The sequence below is a fragment of the Nematolebias whitei genome, chromosome 21, assembly GCF_014905685.2.
Source record: "Nematolebias whitei isolate Nwh7 chromosome 21, NemWhi1, whole genome shotgun sequence".
In the NCBI taxonomy this organism is placed as follows: domain Eukaryota; kingdom Metazoa; phylum Chordata; class Actinopteri; order Cyprinodontiformes; family Rivulidae; genus Nematolebias; species Nematolebias whitei.
Window position 1 is genome coordinate 19,835,126 of NC_056518.1, and position 24,473 is coordinate 19,859,598.

Sequence of the window (24,473 nt, forward strand, 5' to 3'; positions counted from 1 at the left end):
TGGTTCAAACCCCGGTCCGGGGGCCTTTCTGGGTGGAGTTTGCATGTTCTCTCCGTGCATGCGTGGGTTTTATCCGGGTATTCCGGTTTCCTCCCACAGACCAAAAACATGCATGTTAGGCTGATTGGTAACTCTAAATTGTCCCTAGGTGTGAGTGAGAGAGTGAATGGTTGTTTGTCTCGTTTGTCTCTATGTGTCCCTGTGATGGACTGGAGACCTGTCCCCCTCGCACAGTGATTACTGGACATGGGCACCGGCGACCCCCGTGACCCAAAACGGAATAAATGGGTAAAGATAATGGATGGATGGATGGATGGATGGATGGAAGTATTTCTTGTTAGTTTGTTCTTTGATTTTTTTTTTTTTAGTCAAATCGGTTCTTCTTATCCTAAGCTTTTCAATGTACTGTTAACCTTGTGTTAACCTTGTGTTAATGTTGCATATAAAAAATAAACACAACTTGAACTTGAACATCAATTTAAAGTAATTTTCTTTCATTTTATGGCACAATTTTGACACATTTTATCCCATTTTGAACCATTTTAAGTGCTTTGTAGCAACACTGGTTTGTGTTTCATATCATTTCTCAGTTTGGTTATTTTTTATTTTCATGTCATGTCCCCCATTATTGAGGTCATTCATTGTTTTGTGTGTTTTTTATTTCTCCCATTATACATTTAAGCAACTTTTTTGGTAAATTGTACTATATTTTGGTAATTTATTCTCACATATATGGTCTGTCTTTTTGTTATGACGTGTTTCAATTTGTTTCCCACATTAATTTATATTGTGTTTGTTTTTGGTGGTACTGGCTTTTATTTCTCAGTTAAAATGAATTGTCACATTATTTGTTTTAGTTTGATCACTCTACATGTCTTTCTTTTTTTTTTTGTAAATTAACATTATAAGGTAACTTTTGTGATGTTTTTGCATTTTAGAACATAATAGTAGTCGGTTTGTCTCTTTATTTAGGTAATTTCTCATAGCTACTTTGCTAGTTTGTTTGCTAAACTCTCATCACTACAGAAGTTTTGACTGTAATTAATTTACATAATTGTTCACTGTTAACAGTGGCCCGAATCAACTTCTATCTAGAAACAACTGTACAGTAATATAAAAGAAAAACACAGTTAAAAAAAACTACAAATAAACATTAAAATAAACAACTTACCTGTATGTTGATGAAAATGTTGTTAGCTTCAGCAACAGCGCTTAACGTCCACAAAATGGCGCCAAATCACCTCTGACTGAACAACGACCTGATTTTACCGAAAAAAATATTTTGAATTAAAACATCTAAATTTTATTGTACTTTTAATGTAAATACTGAGAAACGTGTCTGTAAAAGCGGGTCAGATAAAAAATAAATTGTTAAAAACTTTTGTGACGATTACTGTATGGCAAAAAATATACACATATGACATCAGTAGTTATGGCAAGCCACACATAAAATCGGATTCACCACACTTACATCACAGATATCTGAAATTGATTTATGACTAGACATATTAGTCATTTAAGATATCTTTAATTATTTTTGACTAGTCAGAATACTTATTTGAGATATCTATTACATTCTGACTAGTATAAATGACGTCAGATTTACCATTAAGTTGTATGGAGGCTTCAATTCAAGATATCTTAAAATTAATTTTGACTAGTCAAAAATACAGTTCTAGATATCTCTAAGTTAATTTCGACTAGTCATTATTTGCTTTCAAGATATCTCGCTTTAATTGTAATTATGACTAGTCAAAATTAAAAGATATCTTAAATTACATCATTATTCAATATATCTTAAATGTATTTATTTTTATATCACATATAAGGATTTGACTAGCACAAAAACTGAAAATATCTTAATGGCAAATAATGACTAGGCAAAACTAACTTAGTGATATTTAGAACTGTACTTATGACTAGTCAAAATTCCTTTTAAGATAATAGTCAGAATGTAAATATAGATATCTTAAATTAGCATTCTGTATAGTCAAAATGTAGTTGATCTTAGTCAAAACTCATTTTTAGATAGAATGGTACTGCCTATGAGTTAATATAGTAACCACTAGAGGACGCTGTGTTGTTACATAAATTATTGTGAAATATAAAGGTATTGTTCTTTTTTTTTTTTTTTCTTTTTTCATAACTTCATTTAATAAATATATTAATATTTTTGGAAAAAAATGTATTTAGAAAAAGAACATTAAAAAATTAAGAGCGTAAGAGAGATTCTGGTTTTATCTAACAAGGTTAAGTCTGGTCATCTGGACGGATTCTATGACTTGACTTCACCTTGTTAAATTTTTCTACCTGGATTATTGAGCATGCGTCAGGACATTCAGGCTTTAGTTAAAAACATTTCCATAAGTCTGCTAATATGAAGGAAAGTTACCACAACTGGCACTCTTAATAAACAAAGGAAAGAAAGAAACCTCCCATGAATTTCGAAACAAATTGCATGTTGCCAGAAGAAACACATTTTGCAAGTTGCAGCAATGGCAAACATGTGCAGAGTGAACAGGGAATAGATCAGGGAGGGTTGAGCACAGAGTTCCCCAGGCAACCTGAGCACATGGCATCATAATTAAAGGATGATTCAGAGTCACATGAAACTGCAACAGTTCCAGGATGTACTGAAAGTGGGTTTTATTGTTCCAGGTATTTTTAAATGCAGAGAAGAATTTGCCCCTCTAACCTAAATTTAAGAGCTGGGTTCTGCAGAGAGAAGTTATATCTCCTAGGATCATAGCTTGAGCAGCAGTGGTTTTTGGATTATCTGGAGGCTTTGGGCACATGTATTGAAACAGTGCAGCCTAGAAACAACAAACACAGACTAGTTTTTCTGCATAGCTTACGAACAGGATGCTCTTAATGTTGACAACACGTTACACATGTGAAATAAAATGCAGTCATAGTAACTTGTTTATGTTTGTTAACATAAAGACATGCTTTGGTTAAAGATATCTGAGTCCTATAGCCAACACAACTTGCATTTTGTTAAATTTAAAAGTAAAATGTGTTTTTAAAAAAACATCCATGAGTTTTAGTTTTTAGGACATTCCTGCAGTCTAACAAGTTGATGGTTAAGTTTACTTCAATAATATTTTAGTGTGGAAGCTTTTGTAGAGCTGTCTAATAAAAATGTCCTAATGTATGCATATATAAAGTGAAAAGTATTGGTTCAAACACAAAACCCTGTGGAACTCTACACCGTAAACAGTACATTACAGGCAACAATTCTCTTGTATCTTTTATTCTACAATAAAATTACTGGAAAGCTAATTATAGTAAGGCAGCACTGTGGTGCAACTGGTAGAGCTGCTGCCTCTCAGCGAGCAGGTCCTTGGTTCAAACCCCGGTCTGGGGGCCTTTCTGGGTGGAGTTTGCATGTTCTCTCCGTGCATGCGTGGGTTTTCTCCGGGTGCTCCGGTTTCCTCCCACAGACCAAAAACATGCATGTTAGGCTGATTGGTAACTCTAAATTGTCCCTAGGTGTGAGTGAGAGAGTGAATGGTTGTTTGTCTCGTGTGTCTCTATGTGGCCCTGTGATGGACTGGAGACCTGTCCAGGGTGTACCCCGCCCCTCGCACAGTGATTGCTGGACATGGGCACCAGTGACCCCTGTGACCCAAAATGGAATAAACGGGTAAAGATAATGGATGGATGGATAGTTATAGTAATACATTAGTATCTTAAAAATACATAAAGAAATACTAATTTGTACTTGTAGTTAAAACACAGTATAAAACTCTTCTAAATAGTTAATGTAATTTTCAGTACAGTGCTACTATACAACCTACTGTGCTCATTACAGTGAAACGTATTTTCCAGTTGTTGAAATCAAGCAAGGACAAAACATTTATTATACAATTTATTTTTAACTTGCTGTGAGAAAGAGACATATTTTACATTAATAAACCACATCAGCCTATTTATTCCCAAAAACAAGTCAAGTAAAGAAAGTTAAAATTACAATATTCTCTGAAAAATACCTATCAGCTATATTTGGCACTATAATGAACAGATAATATGTAATTTAATAATTGCAAGTACTCAGCTTTAAGTGGGGTAGAAAGAAAAAAAACCTAAGACTGTACACATCAATATTACCCATAAGTGTTTTTTTTCTTTTTTACCCATAGTAAATAAAACATTGAAAGATCATGACAGGGAGGGGTCAACTTATTCCTTCTGTTTCAAGCTGGATTTCTGTAAGGTTAAAAGAAAAAATATGATGACCTTTTGTTTTGTGTGTATAATTTCACACATAAAGGATGACTCAGCACAGAAGAGCAACATCATCAGGCCAGGACTCTGCAGTTTACACTCATCTCCAGGCCAGCAGTCACTCTTTCAGGGATGAACATTGTTGATTGTTGTTATTGTCTATTGTTGTTGTCCATTGTTGTCATCACTCTTTGTTGAAATCAGGTCTCTCTTGTAAATGAGTCCTCGGGGCTCAATGGGACTAACCTGTCTAAATAAAGGTTGAATGAAAAAAGGTACCGCTTATAAAACGGAGTTTGTTACAACTCCTCATGAAGAAGTCTTCTGGATAAAAGACGAAACATTTCAACAAAGATAAACCCATCCATATTAACTGACTCAACCTTGTTAGATTCCCACAAAAGATCTCGCACTGCGAGTTTGGTTAACTTATTTCATGACTGCGGTCTTTATTTAGTGTAGAAAGTTTTGAGAAGATGACAGCAAACAGAAACCTGTAAATTAATAGATTGATTCACATTCATAGAAAGGAGAACTATACCAGATTATTTAACCAGACTAATTTTTTTCACACAGCTTTTCTAAATATAATCATGTATGGCAATCAGTGTTTGAAGGGTGCCACCCAAAACAGCTCTGTAACTATCAGTTATAATTAAAAATAGAGCTTAAAGCAGGAGTGTCCAAAGTGTGGCCCGAGGGCCATTTGTGGCCCTTGGAGTTATGTTGAGTGGCCCACAACTGCAGTTAAAGAATGGTATAATTTTGACCTACAGGTTTAAGAGGTTGATGCAGATATAGACCTTTAGATTTAACATAGATACTTTTTAAACGTTTAGATTTAACAGCAAAACAGATGAAAATAATCTTTTAAAAATGAGCGATATTAAGGACAATACAAATATTTAATTAATCCCTTTATCTGCAACAAACCTTCACTGACCTGACAAAAAGTAGAATTTTGGATAACAATTCATAAAACTTGGCTAAATATAACAAGTGTTTTCAAAGAAAATAATTTCAGTTGATTAATCGATGGGGAGAAATTGGATATTTTTTAAAAGAATATAAAGATGTATCATGGACATACAAGTTGATCAACTTTATCAGTGTCCCTTCAAACCTTCCATGAATCTGTTTTAGCTGGACGGGTTTTCTGAACTTCGATGACCCTTTTGGGTCATCCATGGTCCAAACGGCTGATTGAAGTTACACCCCCTTTTTTAAAGAGCAGTCACTCATTTTAGGCTTTTGTCTCTGACAATAAATGAAAATTAACTTTCTAAGCACAAGAAAACAAATAATAGACCACAAAAAATCCAATAAATTAAATTCTTAAAATAACAAAAAGGTTAAGGTTTATGAGGTTAGGGTTTCAAAATCTTGTTCAAGTTGTTAAGAGTTTAAAAACAGGGGGTCACGATTTTTTATTTTTTTTTATTTTCTTAAATTCACATTTTTCTGGCCTGCGAGTCCTTTCAGTTCTAGCCCACATATGAAAACGTTTGGACACCCCTAGCTTAAAGATGTACGAATCACTCAGTGAAAGATTTAAGGATCTTTTTCTCTTCAGTATAAAAAAGGGTGGATGGTTCTGGTTATAATAGTTTGGGTGTGTCAAAACAAAAACCCCTGCGCTCAAAAATTGACAGACGTCTGTTTGCCTCTAGGCGCTTTTCTTTGGTCACATGATCTCATTTCAGATTTCGCTTAGTGTGAACGCCTGACGACAGTGACAGGTGTGTCCATGATTACTGTAAACATCAACAGGTTTGTGCTGATCGAACTGTCAAGTGGACTAATGAAGACAAACCACTGATCTCTCACAATGCATTGCTTTTACGCTCTTTGCAAAATATACGTTTGTATTAGTTTGGAAAAACACAGTCACTAAAAGTGCTAAAAGAGCCAATAGTTTTTCAAGATTTAGACAAGAGGAGGAAAAAAATGAGACCTGAATTTAAACCTGACAAACCCTGCAGCAACAAGGTCAATTAAAGCAACAGAAAACCAAAGGGCATGGCCGCATGAACAAAATCTCCCATCCGAGTAATTTACAACAGAAGCAGAAGTTATGATCAGCATTTAGCTACCTAACCAAAGAAGTCTGGGCAATAATGGACAGAGAATAGTTATTTTATTCTTGTGATGAACTCAGATAACACTAAGACTGGCAATAAATGCATTTTCTTTAGAAATCTGTGTGGGTTAGCTCCTCTGTAACAAGAGAACTAAACGTTTACATATAATTTCCAACAAAACTGTCAAGTTTTGGGACTTCAGTTCGTGTTACACTATGGTATTTGAATGAGGATGGTGCAAGACACATGTGAGGACGGATGTCTAAGTTGAGGCCGTATCGCACCATCAATCAGCATTGAGCACGTTACTGGTTTTAGTGGTGACGGCCAGGTTGACTGATGAGGTCAGACAGAAATGGTCATGAGCAATAAGTTTGCAGACGACACTGTGATCTGAAATGGGAATGGGGAGCAGGTGGAAGAGAGCCTGATGAGGTGGAGGGATGCTCTGGATAGAACAGGGATGAAAGTTACTCGAGAGCCAAACAGAGCAGGTGGAACTACGAAGCTGTAAGCAGAGGAAGGATTGAATGAGGAGAAGAGGGAGACAGAGTGAAGATGAGACTGAGATGGTTTGTATGTGAGCATGAGGGATAGTGGAAAAATCTTTCAGTGGTTCCCTTTTGCTGCACTAGATAAAACCCTAAAATGTAATTTATGTTGGGAAAGTTTATACCTATGCTGTCACATTTTACTTACAGTCTTTCACCTCATTGGGATTAATTTCATTCCCAGACATGTTTAATGCATTTCATGCCATACAAATTAATGTGTAACTGGCTCGTGGACATTCAGCTGTAAGACATTCATCTAGATTCTCTTTGTTAGCATATTTCAGGTTCAAGAATCTTTATTATCCCCGAGGGGCAATTTGTTTCACCGTCAGTAAAACATCCATACTACAAAAGACAGAGATGTTAAAATAACAATACATGAAATCATCGCTGTTCGTTGAGAAGTCTGATCGCTGCAGGGATGAAACATCTAGGCTGCAGATACCTGCGTCCAGATGGAAACAACCTGAACTCACCATGGATGATCAAGATCTGCCAGAATCAGCCTCACTGACCTCGCCTTGTGTAGGTCAGTGAGGTTCTGTAGAGCTACGCCAGCAGTTTTGCTGCACATCCTGACGATCCCCGAGAGTTTGTTCCTGTTTTGAATTTTGAATTTTTCAAATTACATTATTTTTCCAAACCTTTTATGATCCTTGTCCTAAAAAGATGGCATACATTTGCCATTTTTGAATATTTAATCATCTCTTCTTGTACTGATTAGAATAAATTGAGGACTTTAAATGGTTGTTGCAATCCTGTTTGTTGAACATATAACAGCACACGGCTCTAAGGAAAAGTTCTCACATTACTTTTTAAAGTTTACAGCTGACTTGTTTTTATTTGTAAGAGACACATGTACCATCCATCACATCAGAGACTGTGATTATAAAGATGTTGCTACTTGTCCAAATCTGACATATATACTTTAGATGCATTTATATAACAACAACAAAAACACAGCAGTGTGTATTATTTATGACAATGAATGTCATAGTATTTGAAGAACGGCTGTTCTCAGCCACTCCCCATCCGCACATGTCTGTTAGCTGCAGCTCTTTCACCAATAACTTTGGTTGTTCAATTTCTGACAAAAATGCAAAGACTCGCCCTGCCCTCGGGCCTTCGTGATGCACCTAAATTATACTTTAGAGATGTCATTAATGTTGCAGAAGAAAACGCCTCTGTTTTCCCAGCCAGACTCAAATCTTACCTGTTCTGCAACTATCCAACAGTCCCTTAGACAACAAGAGGGCAGAGCTGCACAAACACACCCACATTCTTCATTTTAAACTCCACCTTATAAATACGGAGGCACTGCGGGCATCACGGAGCAAATAATTTCCCTTCTGAGTCAGGTATGCGTTGGTTTATATTTAAAATGTCTGCAAATTGTCAAGTTTTAAATGTATGAGTTTGTTCTTCTTCTTTTTGCAGGAAAACTTTGCTCTCATCAACAAGACAAAATGAGTGACAGTGAGTGTCTTTGTTGCATGTTTTAGAAAAGCTTTTCTGTTTTTCGGTAAAATTAAACTGACAGAGAAACTCTTTTTGACTTTTGATGCAGTTTCTACACGTTTTGTTTGTTTCATTGTTCCACATATTCATGCACGCGCTCAACAAATGGTGTTAATGAATTTTTTCACATCTTGTCTTTGTGTTCCACTTTTTCCTCAGACCCAGACCCAACCCAGGCACCACCAAAGGTGAGTTGTTTTAATCTTTCCCTCCAGTGTTCATCACAGGGTGGGGGTGTTCATATGTGTACTTATGGTGCTGTTTTCTTGTCTCTTGTGAAGCCGGACGACCACAGCAAAGGGGATAATGATGTAAGTACATCTTTCATGCTCCTCGTTTGTTTTATGTTGTTTTTCCTCAATGGCTCATTTTTTCATTCTCATGCACTCATGCATTAAAAAGGGAAAAGGGCATGGACATGGTGGACATGGACATGGTCCTGGTGGACATGGACATGGACACGGTGAGGGAAAAGGTGGACGTGGCGGACATGGACAGTGTGGTCAAGGAAAAGGTGGTCATGGACATGGGCCAGGCAAAGAATGAAAGAAACCACTCCAGCAGTCCTAAATAATGGATGATCATTAGATTTAAATTTTTGTAATATTGATTTATCATAATTGTATTGCATCTCTAATAAAAATGATTCAGAAAATATTACCAAACCTTTCTGTGGTTATTTTAGGTTTACATGACAAAGTTGTGAACACTACAATGTTGCTTTTATCCAGATCATCTGATCTGCTCTTCGTCTGATCATCATGTGATCTTACAGAGCTCAGTGTTTATTTAACAATGCTTCCTTTTAAAACTCTAAAATCTGTTTTGTTGGCTGGTAAAAAAAAAAAAAAAAAAAAGTTCTTTGTTGGTTTTTAAAGAATAATTATTCCCAAAACCTGTGATATGAAAGCTGTTTTTTTAAATGTCATGCATATTTTGTGATAAATAAAGGAAAAACTGTAAAACAAATTAGAAAATCACATTTACTGTGTAAAAAAAATGATGATCTAAATCAACTTCTTAAGTTAAATAATGTGCAACTTTATAATTTTGGGTTAATTTGAAGGTGAAATAAGAGTCAGGTGGGTGTTTTATCTTTTAGTGGTCTAACAGCATATTAAAACATTTTAATTTCTTGAATCAGTCACATATGTGGCTCACATGTGAAATATTAATGTCATTGTTGTCATTTTAAAAATATTTGAGCAGCTGTCTTGAGGGGATTAATGCAATTTGATCTTTCCTGTTTAACCAGTTTGTCTAAATTTATGTTTTACAAATGGACCACGGTCTACTATGGAAACCATAGCTTCTGGGAAAGGTTACAGAAATAATGTAGTTTAAAATTTAGAAAAATCCAGTTGTGCATTTTTTTAATTTATTTACAAATGGAGGAAATTCAAGATCATTGTCATTCTCCTCTAAAGAGATCAACTCTCTGCAGTGTTAAAACATAAATCAGAATAGATTCCCTTCATTTAAAAGTCACATTTAATGAAACCATCAGGACAACGCTGGACAAATCTGTGCATGGCTGCAGGGAGAAAATAATTAAGTGCATCTATCTGGTGTTTTATGTTTTTCATATACATATCACTTTTTACTCTAGAAAAAAATCTAAATTATCAGCTTTATATTCACTGACCTAAAAAAAGAAGCATAAAAAGAAAAAGACAAAACTATCAAGGCATTCCTGGAGCAAAATGTGCTGCTCAGTGTCAGAAAGCTTGGTCTCAGTTGCAGGTCTTGGGTCCTCCAGCAGCATAAAAAGCCAAAACACAGCTAAAAACATCCAGAACCAAAACATTTGATTATTCTGAAGAGACTTCCTGAGGCTGCATCTAAATCCTGTTGAACATCTGTGGAAGGAGCTGAAACATTCATGGAGAAGGAACTCTTCAAAGATGAGACAGCAGAAATTCCCTGTGGACAGGTGCAGGAGTCTCAGAGTAACAGAATTCACTTTAATATAATTATCAATTATAAAAATTTAATATTACATGAAGGGTATAGACCAACTTCATTCATTTACCTTTCAAATTCTGTTAAACCACATTCCAAAAGCTTTGACTTGTTTTCATTTATTCTGCTATTTCCTACTATTTCTACTTTATTACTATTATAGATACTCAAGTAGTTTTCCACCTTCATACTCAGAGTGAACAGGTTGAGCAGCTTTATTAAACCAACTGCTCTCCTGTTGGTCCAAGTTTTGTGCTTCAGGGTCTAAATCTGTTCACACTGCAGCAGTTTTTCTTGTTCAGCATAGACTCACCTTAGAAGTCCTCTTTTCCACTGTCCTCGTGTTTCCACTTGAATTTTTAAAGCTCAAATGCTCCAAAAGCAAACTCGTCACTCAATAGTTGGTGTTTTAGAAAACCTAATTAAATTTTCTAAAAACCATCAGATTAAATGCATAAATGAAGCAACTCATTCAACTGAATTTTCTAATTTTAAAATTTGGACAAAAATGAGACAAGTGCATGTTTAACTTGATGCAGTGCTCATTAAACGAGAACCAAACCAAGTAAAACTGAACAGTGCATGCATGTGCAGCTTCTATTTATGGACACCACACATGCAAACATGCAGTTAAAAGAAGAAGTACCACCGCTGGATGTGTCCTCTTTCGTGACATCAAGTTTCTGCAGGCATGAGCTCAACACATCGGTTATTGTCCTCAATAAGTCCAAAACCACAATGTCCTTAAAACTAAACTTTTACTAGTTTTAACTCTGACTGTTTTGGGTGGCGCACTTGGTTGAGCTGCTGCCTCTCAGTAAGCAGTTTGCCCCGATTCAAATCCCGGTCCAGGGTCCTGTTTGGGTGGAGTTCGCATGTTCTCTTGATGCATGCGTGGGTTTTCTCCAGGTGCTCCGGTTTCCTCCCACAGACCAAAAACATGCATGTTGGGCTGATTGATAACTCTAAATTGTCTCTATGTGTGAGAGAGTGAATGGTTGTCTTGTTTGTCTCCATGTGTCCCTGTGATGGACTGGAGACCTGTCCAGGTGTCCCCCGCCTCTCACACAGTGATGACTGGATATGGGCACCAGTGACCCCCGCAACCCAAAAAGGAAGAAGTGGGTAAAAGATAATGGACTGATGTTTTGAGTTGTAACATTCTGGGTGTGTCAAAAATAAACACATCTGTCATTAGATGAGTGTTTGCTCAGGTCACCTCACCTGATCGGGACTTGTTGGATCTCTTCTGTGAAGACAGTGACAGGTGGCCCTGTCACTGTTTAAAGTGCTCTATAAATAAAATGGTATGGAATTATTTTCCAGCAACAAGAACTACACATTTGATGTGACAGTAAGATCTGGTGGCGAGTGTTACCCATACAACCAGTGATCACTGGTTTGGTGCAGCCCTCCTTGTAAAAACAGCATGGCTTTAACACCAAATTTATTTTTGTGATTTCCTTTGTTGCCATATAATGTATAAAACACTGCATGTATTTACAACTAAAAAAGAATGATTGTTTTGGATCTACTTTGCCCTTCTTTTATTTTTTTACATGGTTTACGTTTTATTTCACAATGCACAATTGCAGGAGCAGGAGTGGAACAGCTGACTAGTGCAAACATGTTGGTGTAAAACAAGCAGAATGTGTTTTAAGCACTTCATGAAGGGGAAAAAACTTTAATTGTAGGTATGTTTTGTTTTTTTTAATCCTTCAGGAGTGATCATGTCTGCTCCTTCACCATCCCAGTTCACCTGACTGCACAAACAAGTCCAAACCATAACCCCCACCTCCATGCTCTACAAGTAATATAACATTTTTACAGAAATGACAAAAGCAGCAGTTTGAAACGTTCTCTGTGGTCACAAAGATGTCAGTAAATCCTTAAATGTTCTTTAGATGACCACTTCCGTAATCCCAGTTTTAGGGCTTTTTTTTTTGTTTGTTTGGTGGTGCCCTGTCCTCGAGCATTCCTGAAGATCATAAAAAAACCTTTGAGTTGTCTGTCCTACAATCATGCACTCCAGTTTGACAACAGAGAGGCAGCGCTGCACCACCACACCCACATTCTTCAGCTCTAACACAACTTTACACAGACGAGACAAACCATGAACGGTTTGTGTCGCTGGACTGTAAAAACGCAGCAAAGGGGTTTAAAGTTAACGTTTCCGAGAGTGACGATTCTGAGTTTGTAGTTTTTCAGTAAAAAAAAAACAAGTTCTACAAGACAAAACAAGTGACCATAGGTCTCTTTAAATACAGCATCTTTTAGAAGTGGATTCCTTTAAAGACATTATCGCTCATTTTGTTCACATGCCCGTTACAAAATATCTCATAAACCGCTGGATGAATTTTAATTAAACTTTCAAAATGGATGTACAGCTGATAAACTTGAAATCATTTCAAGATGGCCACTGCAAATAACCAATTATTAACCATCATGTAAGGCTATAACTCTGTCAGCTTTACAAACACTGAGCTAAAGTTTGAAGTGGTAGTAGCTGACAGTCGTACACAACACACTGACTGAGCACAACCTCTTGCAATGAGATTGTGACAATCAACTTTATCATTTCTCATCAGTTGATTTTAGTCTAAAATGTTGGAAGCAGGCAGGTGGCATGCATTCCTATACCTTCCTGTGATTTTAGTTTGGTGTAGCGGTTTCTTCGTTACAAGTTTGTTTGACCCAGTTTTGGTTTCATTTATATATAAGTCCATAAAACATCTCACTTTTTATTTATTTCCAAAACACAACCATTTATTTCCCTGTTGCAGGGGTTGCCATAGTGAGCACCGTACTTGCCGCCGTACACGTCGCACCGCCCTATAAGTCGCATCAGTCCAAAAATGTCTAAGTGGAGAAAAAAATTAATAAATGTCGCTTCGCCGTATAAGTCGCACCAATTATGTATCACCTCTGAAGCGTCTCATTTGTTATGCATCACCACTGACCACCCAGAAACGCGGGCTGGTGTTGTGCCAAAGATGGATTGGCTGACAAATGGCGGCCGATGGTGCGTGCACGTGAGGACTTTAACAAGAATTTAACAAGATTAACACTTAAAAACAATTAGTTGTTTGCTCGACATTATAGCAAAGGTGTGTCTCAGTTGAACTTTTCCTTAATAAATGCACTTTAATGATCAAATCAGCTGCATTTCACCTGGGCAGTGCGGCGAAATGAAGCTGGTTTAACATTTGCTCCAGGAGTTCTGGAGCAAGATGAAAGTGGCTTACTAAGGCAAGTCAAGTGTCTCATTAATAGCCACTTTTACCCATTAACGAGACACTTGGTTTGCCATATTAGTCGAGAGCCCTCTAGTGGCTGAAAATAGTAGTGTTCAATATTTCCCATGTCAATAAATGAAATCGTCAGATCTCACACAAAAATTGGGTTATAAATATGGAAAAAATAAAGAAAGAAGTCCCTTCGCTGTTTAAGTCGCAGGGCATGCTAATTTATGCAAAAAGGTGCAATCTATACAGCCCAAAGTACAGTAAATTTATATAAGAATTTTGATTTTTGCAATTGTTTTACATCTGATGCCCTTCTAGACACAACCTGGGCTCGAACCTGCAGCCTCAGAATTACGAGACTGCGGCACTGACCACCGAGCTACCACAGACCTCAGAAAGCAGAGCTTATATGGATGAATTTAAATAAAAAACACAACAAAGTTTGGATGAAACTATGAGTCACGTCAGCCTACACCGGTAAATTGTTTTTGCTGAAGTGCATGAAAACAATGTGTAAGAACCGTTGTTCGGAAAATAAAACTATATATAAAACAAGCTGTTGGAAGATTCTGATTCTGTATAAATTTGCAGCTCAGGTGAAACCAGTCAGAAATTTTTCAGTTAGTGAGTGGTTCGACAGCTTAAACAACTTTCTGCCAGCGAACGTTTACGCGCTCTTTTTTCTGTCTTGCTTTGTCTCATAAAAATATTTGTGCAGCCACTTTAATGAGACTGAGGCTTTTCTGCAATAAAATTGAAATCAAAGTTAAAATTGACCTTTTTTTTTCCCTGATTTGAGGTTAAAAACACATTTACACTCATCTTCAGTAAATACTGCACCTGAAGCACAGACATTTGACTGATATAATGAAATAACAACAAGATAAGATGTTACATTTTTGTAGGATATGAGAATAAAAGTCATATTTACACCCAACACTAAAATGGGAACTGATGAAATTAAACTGACATTTGCACAAACAGGAGCGGCGGTTTTTGGCCTAGAGAGAAAACTGTTTTATGAGCATTCGCAGATAAAAAAAAATAAATAAAAAAAATGCAACCATTTAGTTTTTATTTTACCTCTTCTGACTAATAAGTAGAAACTTACCACCTGATGAGAGTCTAACTTTATAAAGGTTGTAAATTTGATCAAAAACATTAAAAAATGAACATACAAGAGGGTTAAAGGGAGATTGGAAAAGATCTAAATCTCCACATAAACACTTTGTTAGGCAGCTTTACATTTATGTCAGGACTTAGTGATAACTTTGTTCAAAAGGCAAACGGCCTCTAGTGTAGTGCAGAGAAAATTCATAGTAGTTAAAAGACTCAGAAGGATTTGAGATGTGAAAACAAGTCAGAAATTAAATGAAGGAGTTTGGGATCACAGCAGAAAGGTCCATCTTAGATTGACAATATCAAACTGCTGGGAGGTGGTTCCTGGAATTATTGTTTAGCAAGAGAGCAGCAGCAGCTCCAGGGGCCTCAGGTCAGAACTCGTCCAGACAGGGTTACAGGAATATTTTGTCTGGAAAAGGAAGCAAAGAGGAAGGATTTCACAGCTGTTACTAGATTATTTTTTTACACCAATGTTTGCATTTTACGTCCTGCATACCTTCCGTACCATCACGCAGAGCAGAGGGGGTGCCTTCAGAAGAGCCCGTTGACCTGCTCAGTCTCAGGGTCCAGGTCGATGTCGTAGAAACACGGTCGGGTGGGCAGGCCGGGGATGGTCGGCATCTAAACTCAGGGATTAGAGAGGAACAATACAAGTTGAAATAACCAAAAGGATCACTGAAAACGTTACACAAGTCAAACAGCTTCTGTACACAAAGTTTTATTTTAAAACGCATCATGCTCAGAGACTAAAGCTGCAACAGCTCCATCAGAAAACTCGCCTGCAGCAACTCTTTATATCTGAATCAGCAGCTTTTTAATCACCTACAAAGTGTGTTAGCAAAATACTTAATAAACCATTAAACAGATTTCAGTAAAACTCTCAGAAAGTAATCCCTGGATTAACTTTTGGAGTCAACCTGATCACCTGCATCACGAAGGACCCCACTCACCCAGCACACACATTTTTTACCCCGCTCCCCTCAGGCACAATGATGAGGAACATTAAGTGTAGAACCACTAGACTGAAGAACAGCTTCTACCCTGAAGCCATTAGACTCATGAATCCCTAATCAGGATTATCGCTGTAAGGAAAAAATAAAAATAGAAAATCACTGTAATTCCACTTTAATTGGTGATATGCGACTTATCTGTGCTGCTGATTATCTCATGCTGCTGTATTCATTCATACCCATCTATTCACCACAGACTCATGTTCAAGCTGCGGTTTAATACACTATTATTTTACATTATTAGCATTTAGCATATATCTTAGATCACAGCTTTTCAACTGGTGGCCCAGGGGCCAAATCAGGCCCACTGGTGAGCTCAGTCTGGCCTACCAGTGAGTTAATTTTTAAATAAAACTAGATTTTAAGCCATAAAACAAGCTTAATTAACGACAACACCTGCTGGATTTCCGGCCTCCGACCTCTTGGCTTTCAGTAACTGTGGCCCCCCGAGATATTTAGTTGAATAGCCCCGTCTTCGATTTTTTTTAGCATAATGTTAGCATTCGTTTATCGTTTACCTTAGTGTATATCTTAGATCCTTGTATACTGTTCTTTTTATACTTTATATTTTTGCTATTTTGGGGTGTAACTGGGACCCCGAGTACATGATTTTATTCCACCTCATGTACCACATGTGATGCGAATGACAAAGATACTTGAACTTGATTCAAGATGGCCACCGCAACTAATCAGCATTAGCCAACACAAAAATGGCTACAACTTAGTCCAGTGATCAGATATTGAACTAAAATCCAGTGTGATACCAGCTCAGAGTTATCCTCATCACACACTTCAGCCGCCAACAGACCACACAGGATCTTTAGCACGCAAGTCATTGGGCCATACAGTTCTTCGATAACTGTGTAATATTTTACGTTTTTGTCAAGCTTGATTGTTTGCCTTTTATGCACCTGAAATAATAAGAAAATTACGCAGAAGAAGAATGTGCCAAAACATTTCTTGATATATTTATAAGCTCCTTGAAAAATGGTAAAATATTTCCAAAGGAAGTCATAAAATGTTCCAAATATTTACTGAAAACTTTAATTTTGCTATAGATTTAACAAATGCCGTTATAAATCCTCGAAGCATAATAACTGAAACAGCATTGCCTGAAACCCAATTTTGCCGTCTTGCTTTTGAAAGAGACGTATTTACCTAAACAGTTATGCAGATTCTGAGTTTAACCAGTCAGTGTCAAGTGCTGCCCAAAAGTGTGGATTTGGTGCCTTTTTCTTTTTTTTGTTCTAGCTCAAAAACATCCCTGACAAGATTACCACTCCCCTTAAACTCCCTTGTGATTGAAAGTTTTCAGTTTTATAGCAAAAACTACTTTAAAATAAAACGCACCTTGTAGTTGGATTTATTTATTATATATTTTAAAGTTGGGAACAAATTAAAATGAACTGGAACAAGTGGTTGAGCTTTTATATTACAGCTCCAGACATGACGTCATTTTACTTTGGGTCGGAGACTTTTGCACAATAACCATGAAATGTGTGTTTTACATTGAAGCGAACGGTCCTGCTGTTTAAACATCAGTGCTGAGCTCTGATTTAAAGTTTCCTTTAAAACACTGAAGTGTGTTTTCTTAAAAGGGTTGATGTGAAGCACTAAAACAGTTAAATAAAAATTTTTAAAAAGAACATTATTAAATTAGACCTGTTTGTTCGGTGCTTACCGTTCCAACCAATGGGAAGAGGAAACCAGCCCCCACACTGGCTCGGATGTCTCTAATCGGCAGGACAAAACCAGTGGGCACGCCTTTCTTTTCAGCCTCGTGAGAGAGAGACAGATGTGTCTTCGCCATGCAGATTGGAAGGTCACCAAAGCCCTGCAGGGGAAGACAAAAAATATTTTCTTTTCATAAAAGAAAGAGGAAATTTGAAATGACTCTGCTGATGGCAGAGCAAATGAACAGGCATTCCTGAAGCCTGCTGACCTGCTTGGTGTACAGCTCCACCTTGTGCTGGGCCTCAGGGAGAAGCTCAATATCATCCGCTCCATAGATCTTCTGAGCGATTATACGAATCTTGTCAGCAACAGGAAGCTAAAGAGAAAATTGTAAAAATAAATTAAAAAAAAGTAAAATAATAAAACCTAGAAAAATTGCATTTCCTGCGAAAATGCAGTGTGAATGCTTATTGCTGAAGAAGTTCCTGAAAACAGCTGAAATGCTGCTGAAATGGAAGAACAAAACTAAGTTAGAAGAAGAAAGCAGAAAGAACACATATTTCCTGAATTTGGTTTAAATAAACAGATATGAGCACAAGAATTGGGAAATTAGCTAAAACAAGAGCTTAAATTATCAAAATAATAGCTGAAAAGAAGCTGAAAAAGCTTAAACTACCAGAAGGAAGCAGAAAGAGCTGAAATGAGCCCAAAAATGTGGAATTAACTGAAAAGGCTGAACTTAGCATAAAAAAGCTCAATAGTAGCTGAAATAGCAGAAAATGCTGAAATTAGCAGAAATAACTTGAAGGGAGCATAACATGCAGAAATTAGCAGAAATAATTTAATTAGGCTGAAAGTACTTGAATTCAACTGAACACAGACGAAATTAACTAGAAAATGTTAAAAATGTAGCTGAAAAGGTAGAACAAGCTTAAATTAGCAGAAGAAAGCAGAAATAACATGTTTATCCAATTAGGCTGAAAAAAAAAAACAGAAATGAGCACAACAAAGTGGAAATTATCTGAAAGAAGCTGAAATTACCAGAAGGAAATGGAGAGAGCACATTTTTGCTGAATTAGGCAGAAAAAAGTTGAAATGAATGCAACAATGTGAAATTAGCTGAAAAAGCTTAAATTAGCATAAAAACAGCTTTAAACTAGCTGAAATAGTAGAAAAAGCTGAAACTTGCAGAAATGTGCTGAAAGGAACGCAACAAGCTGAAACTTGCAGAAATGTGCTGAAAGGACGCAACAAGCTGAAACTTGCAGAAAAAGTTGCAATAAGCACAAACATGTTGTAACAGCTAAACAGCTAAAATACAGCTGAATTTAGCTGAAAATAGCTAAACAAATGTTTAAATTGCACAAGGAAGCTGAAAGAAGCTGAAGCAGAACAAAATGTGAAAGGAGCAGTAAAAGGTTGTAAACAGATGTAAAGATTTGACAAGCTCAGTTAATTTTCTATGAGAGAAAAAAAATAGCAGAAAAGGCTAAATATTTCAAAGAGCTAAAGTTGCACCATTAGTCATAGCAGGATTGTCCTGAAAGAGCTGAATGTTTTGATGTATGATTTGTTGAAATAGCTTGAAAACTGCGGGAATGTTTCATAAACATTCACACTATAAAATAACTGGAGACGCAATAACGTGGATAAAAGTCTATACCTTTAAATCGTAGAGGAATTTGAAGTCGTTGGGGGCCTCACTGGCCCTCTGGACAGCCTGACCCAGGGCCACGGCGCCGGCTCCACCTTCAGCCCAGTGGGAGCATCGGACTGCGTCGAAAGCTCCAGCATCTTTAGCCAGGCTGCAGAGCAGGTCCAGCTCAGCCTCAGTGTCCGTCCTGCCGGACAGGACATGTAGTAGGTCAAAGTGCACATCAACATTGACGGTTTGCTACTTAATTTAGTCTATTTTGTGTTTTCTTTTAATCAGTAACTCACTTGAAAGCATTTACAGCCACCACCACCGGCACACCAAACACTTTAGCGTTTTCTATCTGTTTCCTCATGTTGCTGCAGCCATTTTCCAGCAGCTCAAGGTTCTGCACACAGACACAAAAACCACTGCTAAACTTTCTTCTGCCATATCTGATTGAGTACGCAGACACGACTCGGACACTGCGCATAACTTAATCTATACTATAATAACATGCAGAAAACACGGTTTAGTTCGTTAGTTTCTGTTTTACCTCCTCCACATATTCTTTAGGCAGCGGCATCCCAGCAGTGACCTGAACACAAGAAACACGTCAAACAGCTTTTATAAACCAATTCACTCATCGTCCAAATTAAACTGCAGGATGGTTTAGCTCATGTGAGAGCTGTAAACTTTGAGGCAAACTCACTGTTGGTCCTCCACCGTGCATCTTCAGGGCTCGAACCGTCGCCACCAGAACCACCACGTGGGGCCTCAGTCCTGAGTAGCGGCACTTAATGTTAAAGAACTTCTCCATGCCGATGTCGGCGCCGAAACCAGCCTCCGTCACTGTTGGACACGACCCACAGAGGACGTGAGACATCAAGGTTAGGAACTGAATTGTGGTGAGTCCATCTGTGTGCTCCTCTTACCCACAAAACCATCAGGTCCAACCAGCTTCAAAGCTATTTTATCAGCCAGAATGGATGAGTTTCCATGAGCGATGTTGGCAAATGGGCCGGCATGAACAAACACAGGTGTTCCCTGTGAATTCAGATGTTTGTAATAAAATAAAATTAACACAAGCTTCTTATTTGGTTTAATAGAGTCTCAGGTTCACCCACCTCTAACGTCTGCATCAGGTTTGGCTTGATGGCGTCTTTCATCAGCACCGTCAGGGCTCCGCTCACGACCTGCAGAGGACAAAACGTCCATTTATAAAAAGTTTAACAGACCTGTAGACAGAGGGTCAGATCGTGGGGGAGGCACGGACCAGGTCCTCGGTGGTGATCGGTTCTCCGCTGCGGCTGGTGGCTACGACCATCTTGGCCAGACGCTGTCGCATGTCCTCCAGGCTGCTGGTGAGGGCGAGGACGGCCATGATCTCACTCGCCACTGTGATGTCAAACTGGGCCTGCGTGGATAAACTGTGGTCAACGTCTGAATAGGCCTGTCACGATAACAAACTTTGCCGGGCGATTAATTGTCTCAGAAATTATTGCGATAAACGATAATATTGTTTGAAATCTACATCTGAACAGTAAAGCTGCTCGAAAAGGAAAGTGTTGGGTATCTTGCACGAAACTCCACTCCTCCCTGATTAAATGTACAATTTGTGCAAAACTTCATCTTTTTAAAGATTAAGAGCTAACATCCAGTTGCATTACAAGTGAAACTAGAGAAATCACACTTTCTGCAAAACGTCAGTGACCGTCAAGCGCTGAGTGACTTTGCCTGAATTTGCAGAAGCAGAAACTGAGATGTTAAAGTTAAAAGAACACTAGCTACAAGTTAAAGGAAGCAAACCACTAGACTAGCTAAAAGCTAAAATGAGAAAATGCTAAATGTAGAAAAACAAGCTTAAAATAGCAAAAAGCTAGCTAGATAGCAAAAGGGTAAATAAAAGCAGCAAGGGATTAGCTAAAAGTGTCGAAACGCTTCCTAGAAGCAAAAAAGGCAGAATGGTGGCTAAGAGCTAAAAGTAGCAAAAGGCTAGTTAGTAGCTAAAAGTAGCAGACCAGTAGCTAAACACTAAAACAGCATAGGAAGAAAATAGAGCCAGTAAGCTGAAGCAGATTTCAGGAAGAACAAGGTTTTTAAAGGAACTAAAAGAGATTTTCATGTATTTTTATGAAAATAAAATAATTAAAAATAAATAAATGTAAAAAACTAAAAGTCATACCACCTGTCTCCTGAATGAGGTGAACATTTTGATGCAAGAAAAACTAAAACAGCACAACGTATGCAAACGTAGTTAAATCATAAAACGTAGAAAGTGTTAAAAACACAAACCAAATGTGTGAATGCTGATTCAGCACTATCAAAATGTACACTGCAGACACAACAGTCCCACCTCTCTTGTGTACCCCTTCTCCGTAGGAGACTGTCCGATGGTGATTTTCCTCAAAAATCGATCATTTGTGTCCAAAACTGCCATAAAAATGTAGATTTTTACATGAGGCTGAATCCAGTAGCTCACCACCAGAGGGACACGTATAGAAACTCGTACCTCTCTGCCAGGTAACTGAACTTGGGTTGATGTCCAAGCGAGCAAAGCGAGTGATCTCCTCATCGGTGAGAGTGGCAGGATCCGTCTTCTCTATCCCCAGTTTCTAGACAAATAAAGAACAGCTAAAGATCAGAACGAGAAGAAACTCGGGTAAGTCTGTAACGTGATCGCTTACTTTCAATCTGTTGAGCTGGATCGGTGCGAACGTCCTCGTTCCTCCACTGAGCGGGACCAAGCGATTATACAGAGCCTGAGTGTTCACACAGAAGCAAAAATTAAAATGTGAATAAAGTTGCACTTTGGACATTTTTACGTCCCACTCACAGAAATGAGGACCCACCTTGTCAGACTGTGTGGCCTCGTGGAACATGCGCGCATCGATGGCCGCAGCCACCAAGTTGTTGGCAGCTGTGATGGCGTGAATGTCACCAGTGAGATGGAGGTTAAACTACAGGGACATTAAAAGATAATTAAAACAAGGTGTGTTTGTTTTTCTAAAATAAAACCACAGAATTTATGATGGCAGAGCGATACCTCTTCCATTGGAATGACTTGAGAATATCCACCTCCTGCAGCACCCCCTAGTGACAAGAATGATAATTACAGCTTAGCTGTCGTACACTTTCTTTTTAATCATCAACAATCATACACATCACAATCAAATAAGCAGATTTCATTTAAATAAATTATATTTTATACAAGATAGGAAGAACGTAAATATTCTATTTACTTGATTAGATGTCAGAAAGTGCAAAAACAATCATGAATCACTCATGACTTTTAGAGAACAGTAACTGGCAGACTGCAGGTCAGAGGAAGTCCCTTAATGTTACAATATTTCCCCAACAACTTTCCTAACAGAAACTAATAAATATTTAAGCAAAGCCAGCAGCACCACGCAAGTCCTGGGCACAAAGCTCACCTTTAATCCCAAAGGTGGGTCCCTGGGAAGGCTGTCGAACACAGGCGAACACGTTGAGCTTCATGTGGGCGCCCATGGCCTGAACCAGGCCGACCGTGGTGGTGCTCTTACCTTCACCCAGAGGAGTGGGTGTAATACTGCAGACAGAATAACAACTCAAGTTGTGTTCAAAAATGTTAAAAGAAAAGAAAAAAACTATAACTCTACAAAAATAGTTTTACTTGCTTTAGTTTAACTGACAGAGAAGCTAACAGCTGACAGTACGCACCCTGTGACCACCACATATTTGCCGTCCGGCTGGGACTGCAGCCGTTTCATGATGCTCAGCTGCACCTTGGCCTTTGTCTTGCCGTACAGCTCCACCTCGTCAGAAAGCAAACCCACCTCCCTGGCTAGACCGTCGATAGGCTTGGGCACGGTGGAGCGAGAAATCACAATGTCGCTGTAGGAAGTAACAAGAAAACGAAAATAAATAAATATAACTTGGAAAATTTAGATCATTTATTACGTTAAGCAAACATTAAAATGATTTGTTGGGAGAGTTAGTGAATTTTACAAAACAAACGACAAGAAATACACAAACCTTGGTACGGGCTTTTGGAGGTGGAGTTTGGTGTAAGAAATGTCCCACTTCCCAGGCTGATGGCTCTGCACAAACCGCTTTGCACTCAACACTGTATTCTGAAAAATCAATAAAGTCTTTAACCACTGGATTTCTTTTACTGTTTTACAAAATTAAACTTATCTGCATAGAAACCTCACCCCCATCAGCATGGCTACGGTCATTGGTCCCACTCCGCCCGGCACAGGGGTGATGAAGCCCGCCTGCTCCTTGGCTGAGGCAAAGTGGACATCACCCACCACCCGCTTTCCGTTAGCCTTCGTCTCATCTGAGGGAACAACAACCATCTTACTGCCTGACTCACAGAAGACTTCAGAACCATCCCGACCGTGACAATACCTGGAATGTGATTGATCCCACAGTCAATGACCACCGCTCCCTTCTTGATCCACTCTCCTTTCACCATCTCTGCTTTTCCAATGCCTACAACCAGAATGTCTGCTTTACTCACCTGGACAAGAACAGACAAAGATAAAGGAATATTACAAGTGGAAAATAAAATATAACATTAGTGTATTAATCCTGCTTTGTATTCATTAAGGAGCTTTAGGCAAATAGGCTAAAAGTGGCAGCAGAATAAGCTGCAACAAGCATGCCCTCTTACAAAGACCCTTATACTACATGATGTAAGACGGTCTTTTTCACAGACATTTCTTACTCTAAAGAGAATACGTGCAGGAGAAATGCTGATGAGTCGTCCCACTGCAGCACGTGCAACCAGAATCAACACAAACAGCACGGTGTTCAGAGAGGATGTTTATTTTCAGTTGTTCAGGAATTGGAGGATGGCGACACGGTCATCATCACCACGGCAATGGAGAGTCGCCAGTTCTTTGTATTGTCACCTGTGTGCACACAATTGTCCGATCTCTTTGCACAAGTTCTTTTCTTATATTTATAAGTTTCATTATCATTTTTACTGGAACTGTTGTAATGTTGGCTATATTTCCTCTCAGCCCCTGCCAGCTGCTCCTCAGCAGACGCTGCTTTCAGAGATCAGCTCACTACAGCCACTTTTCCATAAACACACCCACAAAGTTCTGACTAATCACACAATGTTCACCGCATACCCCGGTGAGAACTAGTAGTCCTGACTGGGGGCAATGCACAAGACAGGGAGTCAGCGAGTGGTAAGAGTAGAAAGTACACAATTGTCGTCATGCACCTACGTCAGCAAGACACGAGAATGGGGCTTCTCATTGACTATAAATCCACTTTTACTCTAAACCAGTTTTTAAATGTATGAAAAAAAATTGAGGTACTTTACATAAAACCATGATTTTCTACAAAAATAGAAAACTCACACTGTTTAGTCCCCCCCCCCCCCCACCCGCCCCGCCCCCAGCCCCGCCACAAAAAAAACAACAACACAAAAACGAAAAGACAAAAAA

At 38.3% G+C, this 24,473-nt stretch overlaps 1 protein-coding gene and 1 long non-coding RNA gene across 3 annotated transcripts in view; one reads left to right on the plus strand and one right to left on the minus strand.

The window, feature by feature from the left end:
* Positions 1-8,136: 8,136 nt before the first annotated feature.
* LOC119427169 lies at positions 8,137-9,040 on the plus strand. Its single transcript, XR_005187645.1, has 5 exons — positions 8,137-8,220; positions 8,300-8,338; positions 8,540-8,568; positions 8,662-8,691; positions 8,783-9,040. It is a non-coding gene; the product is annotated as an uncharacterized LOC119427169 (long non-coding RNA).
* A 5,763-nt stretch (positions 9,041-14,803) lies between these two features.
* Positions 14,804-24,473, minus strand: part of mthfd1b (methylenetetrahydrofolate dehydrogenase (NADP+ dependent) 1b) — a 14,864-nt gene continuing 5,194 nt past the window's right edge. The window contains exons 8-28 of one of the 2 annotated variants that reach the window (XM_037695012.1): positions 23,422-23,533; positions 23,223-23,350; positions 23,044-23,141; positions 22,729-22,902; positions 22,461-22,597; positions 22,073-22,119; positions 21,879-21,986; positions 21,714-21,788; positions 21,539-21,641; positions 21,383-21,459; positions 20,303-20,443; positions 20,154-20,222; positions 19,962-20,073; positions 19,739-19,878; positions 19,583-19,624; positions 19,335-19,435; positions 19,057-19,234; positions 17,662-17,769; positions 17,401-17,553; positions 15,215-15,330; positions 14,804-15,118 (exon numbers count right to left, since the gene is read on the minus strand). In XM_037695012.1, the coding sequence (XP_037550940.1) occupies positions 15,241-15,330; positions 17,401-17,553; positions 17,662-17,769; positions 19,057-19,234; positions 19,335-19,435; positions 19,583-19,624; positions 19,739-19,878; positions 19,962-20,073; positions 20,154-20,222; positions 20,303-20,443; positions 21,383-21,459; positions 21,539-21,641; positions 21,714-21,788; positions 21,879-21,986; positions 22,073-22,119; positions 22,461-22,597; positions 22,729-22,902; positions 23,044-23,141; positions 23,223-23,350; positions 23,422-23,533 (2,193 nt within the window). In that variant the 3' untranslated portion in view covers positions 14,804-15,118; positions 15,215-15,240. Of the gene's footprint in view, positions 15,119-15,205; positions 15,331-17,400; positions 17,554-17,661; positions 17,770-19,056; positions 19,235-19,334; positions 19,436-19,582; positions 19,625-19,738; positions 19,879-19,961; positions 20,074-20,153; positions 20,223-20,302; positions 20,444-21,382; positions 21,460-21,538; positions 21,642-21,713; positions 21,789-21,878; positions 21,987-22,072; positions 22,120-22,460; positions 22,598-22,728; positions 22,903-23,043; positions 23,142-23,222; positions 23,351-23,421; positions 23,534-24,473 lie in introns of both variants that reach the window. The other variant, XM_037695011.1, reaches the window with a different exon arrangement.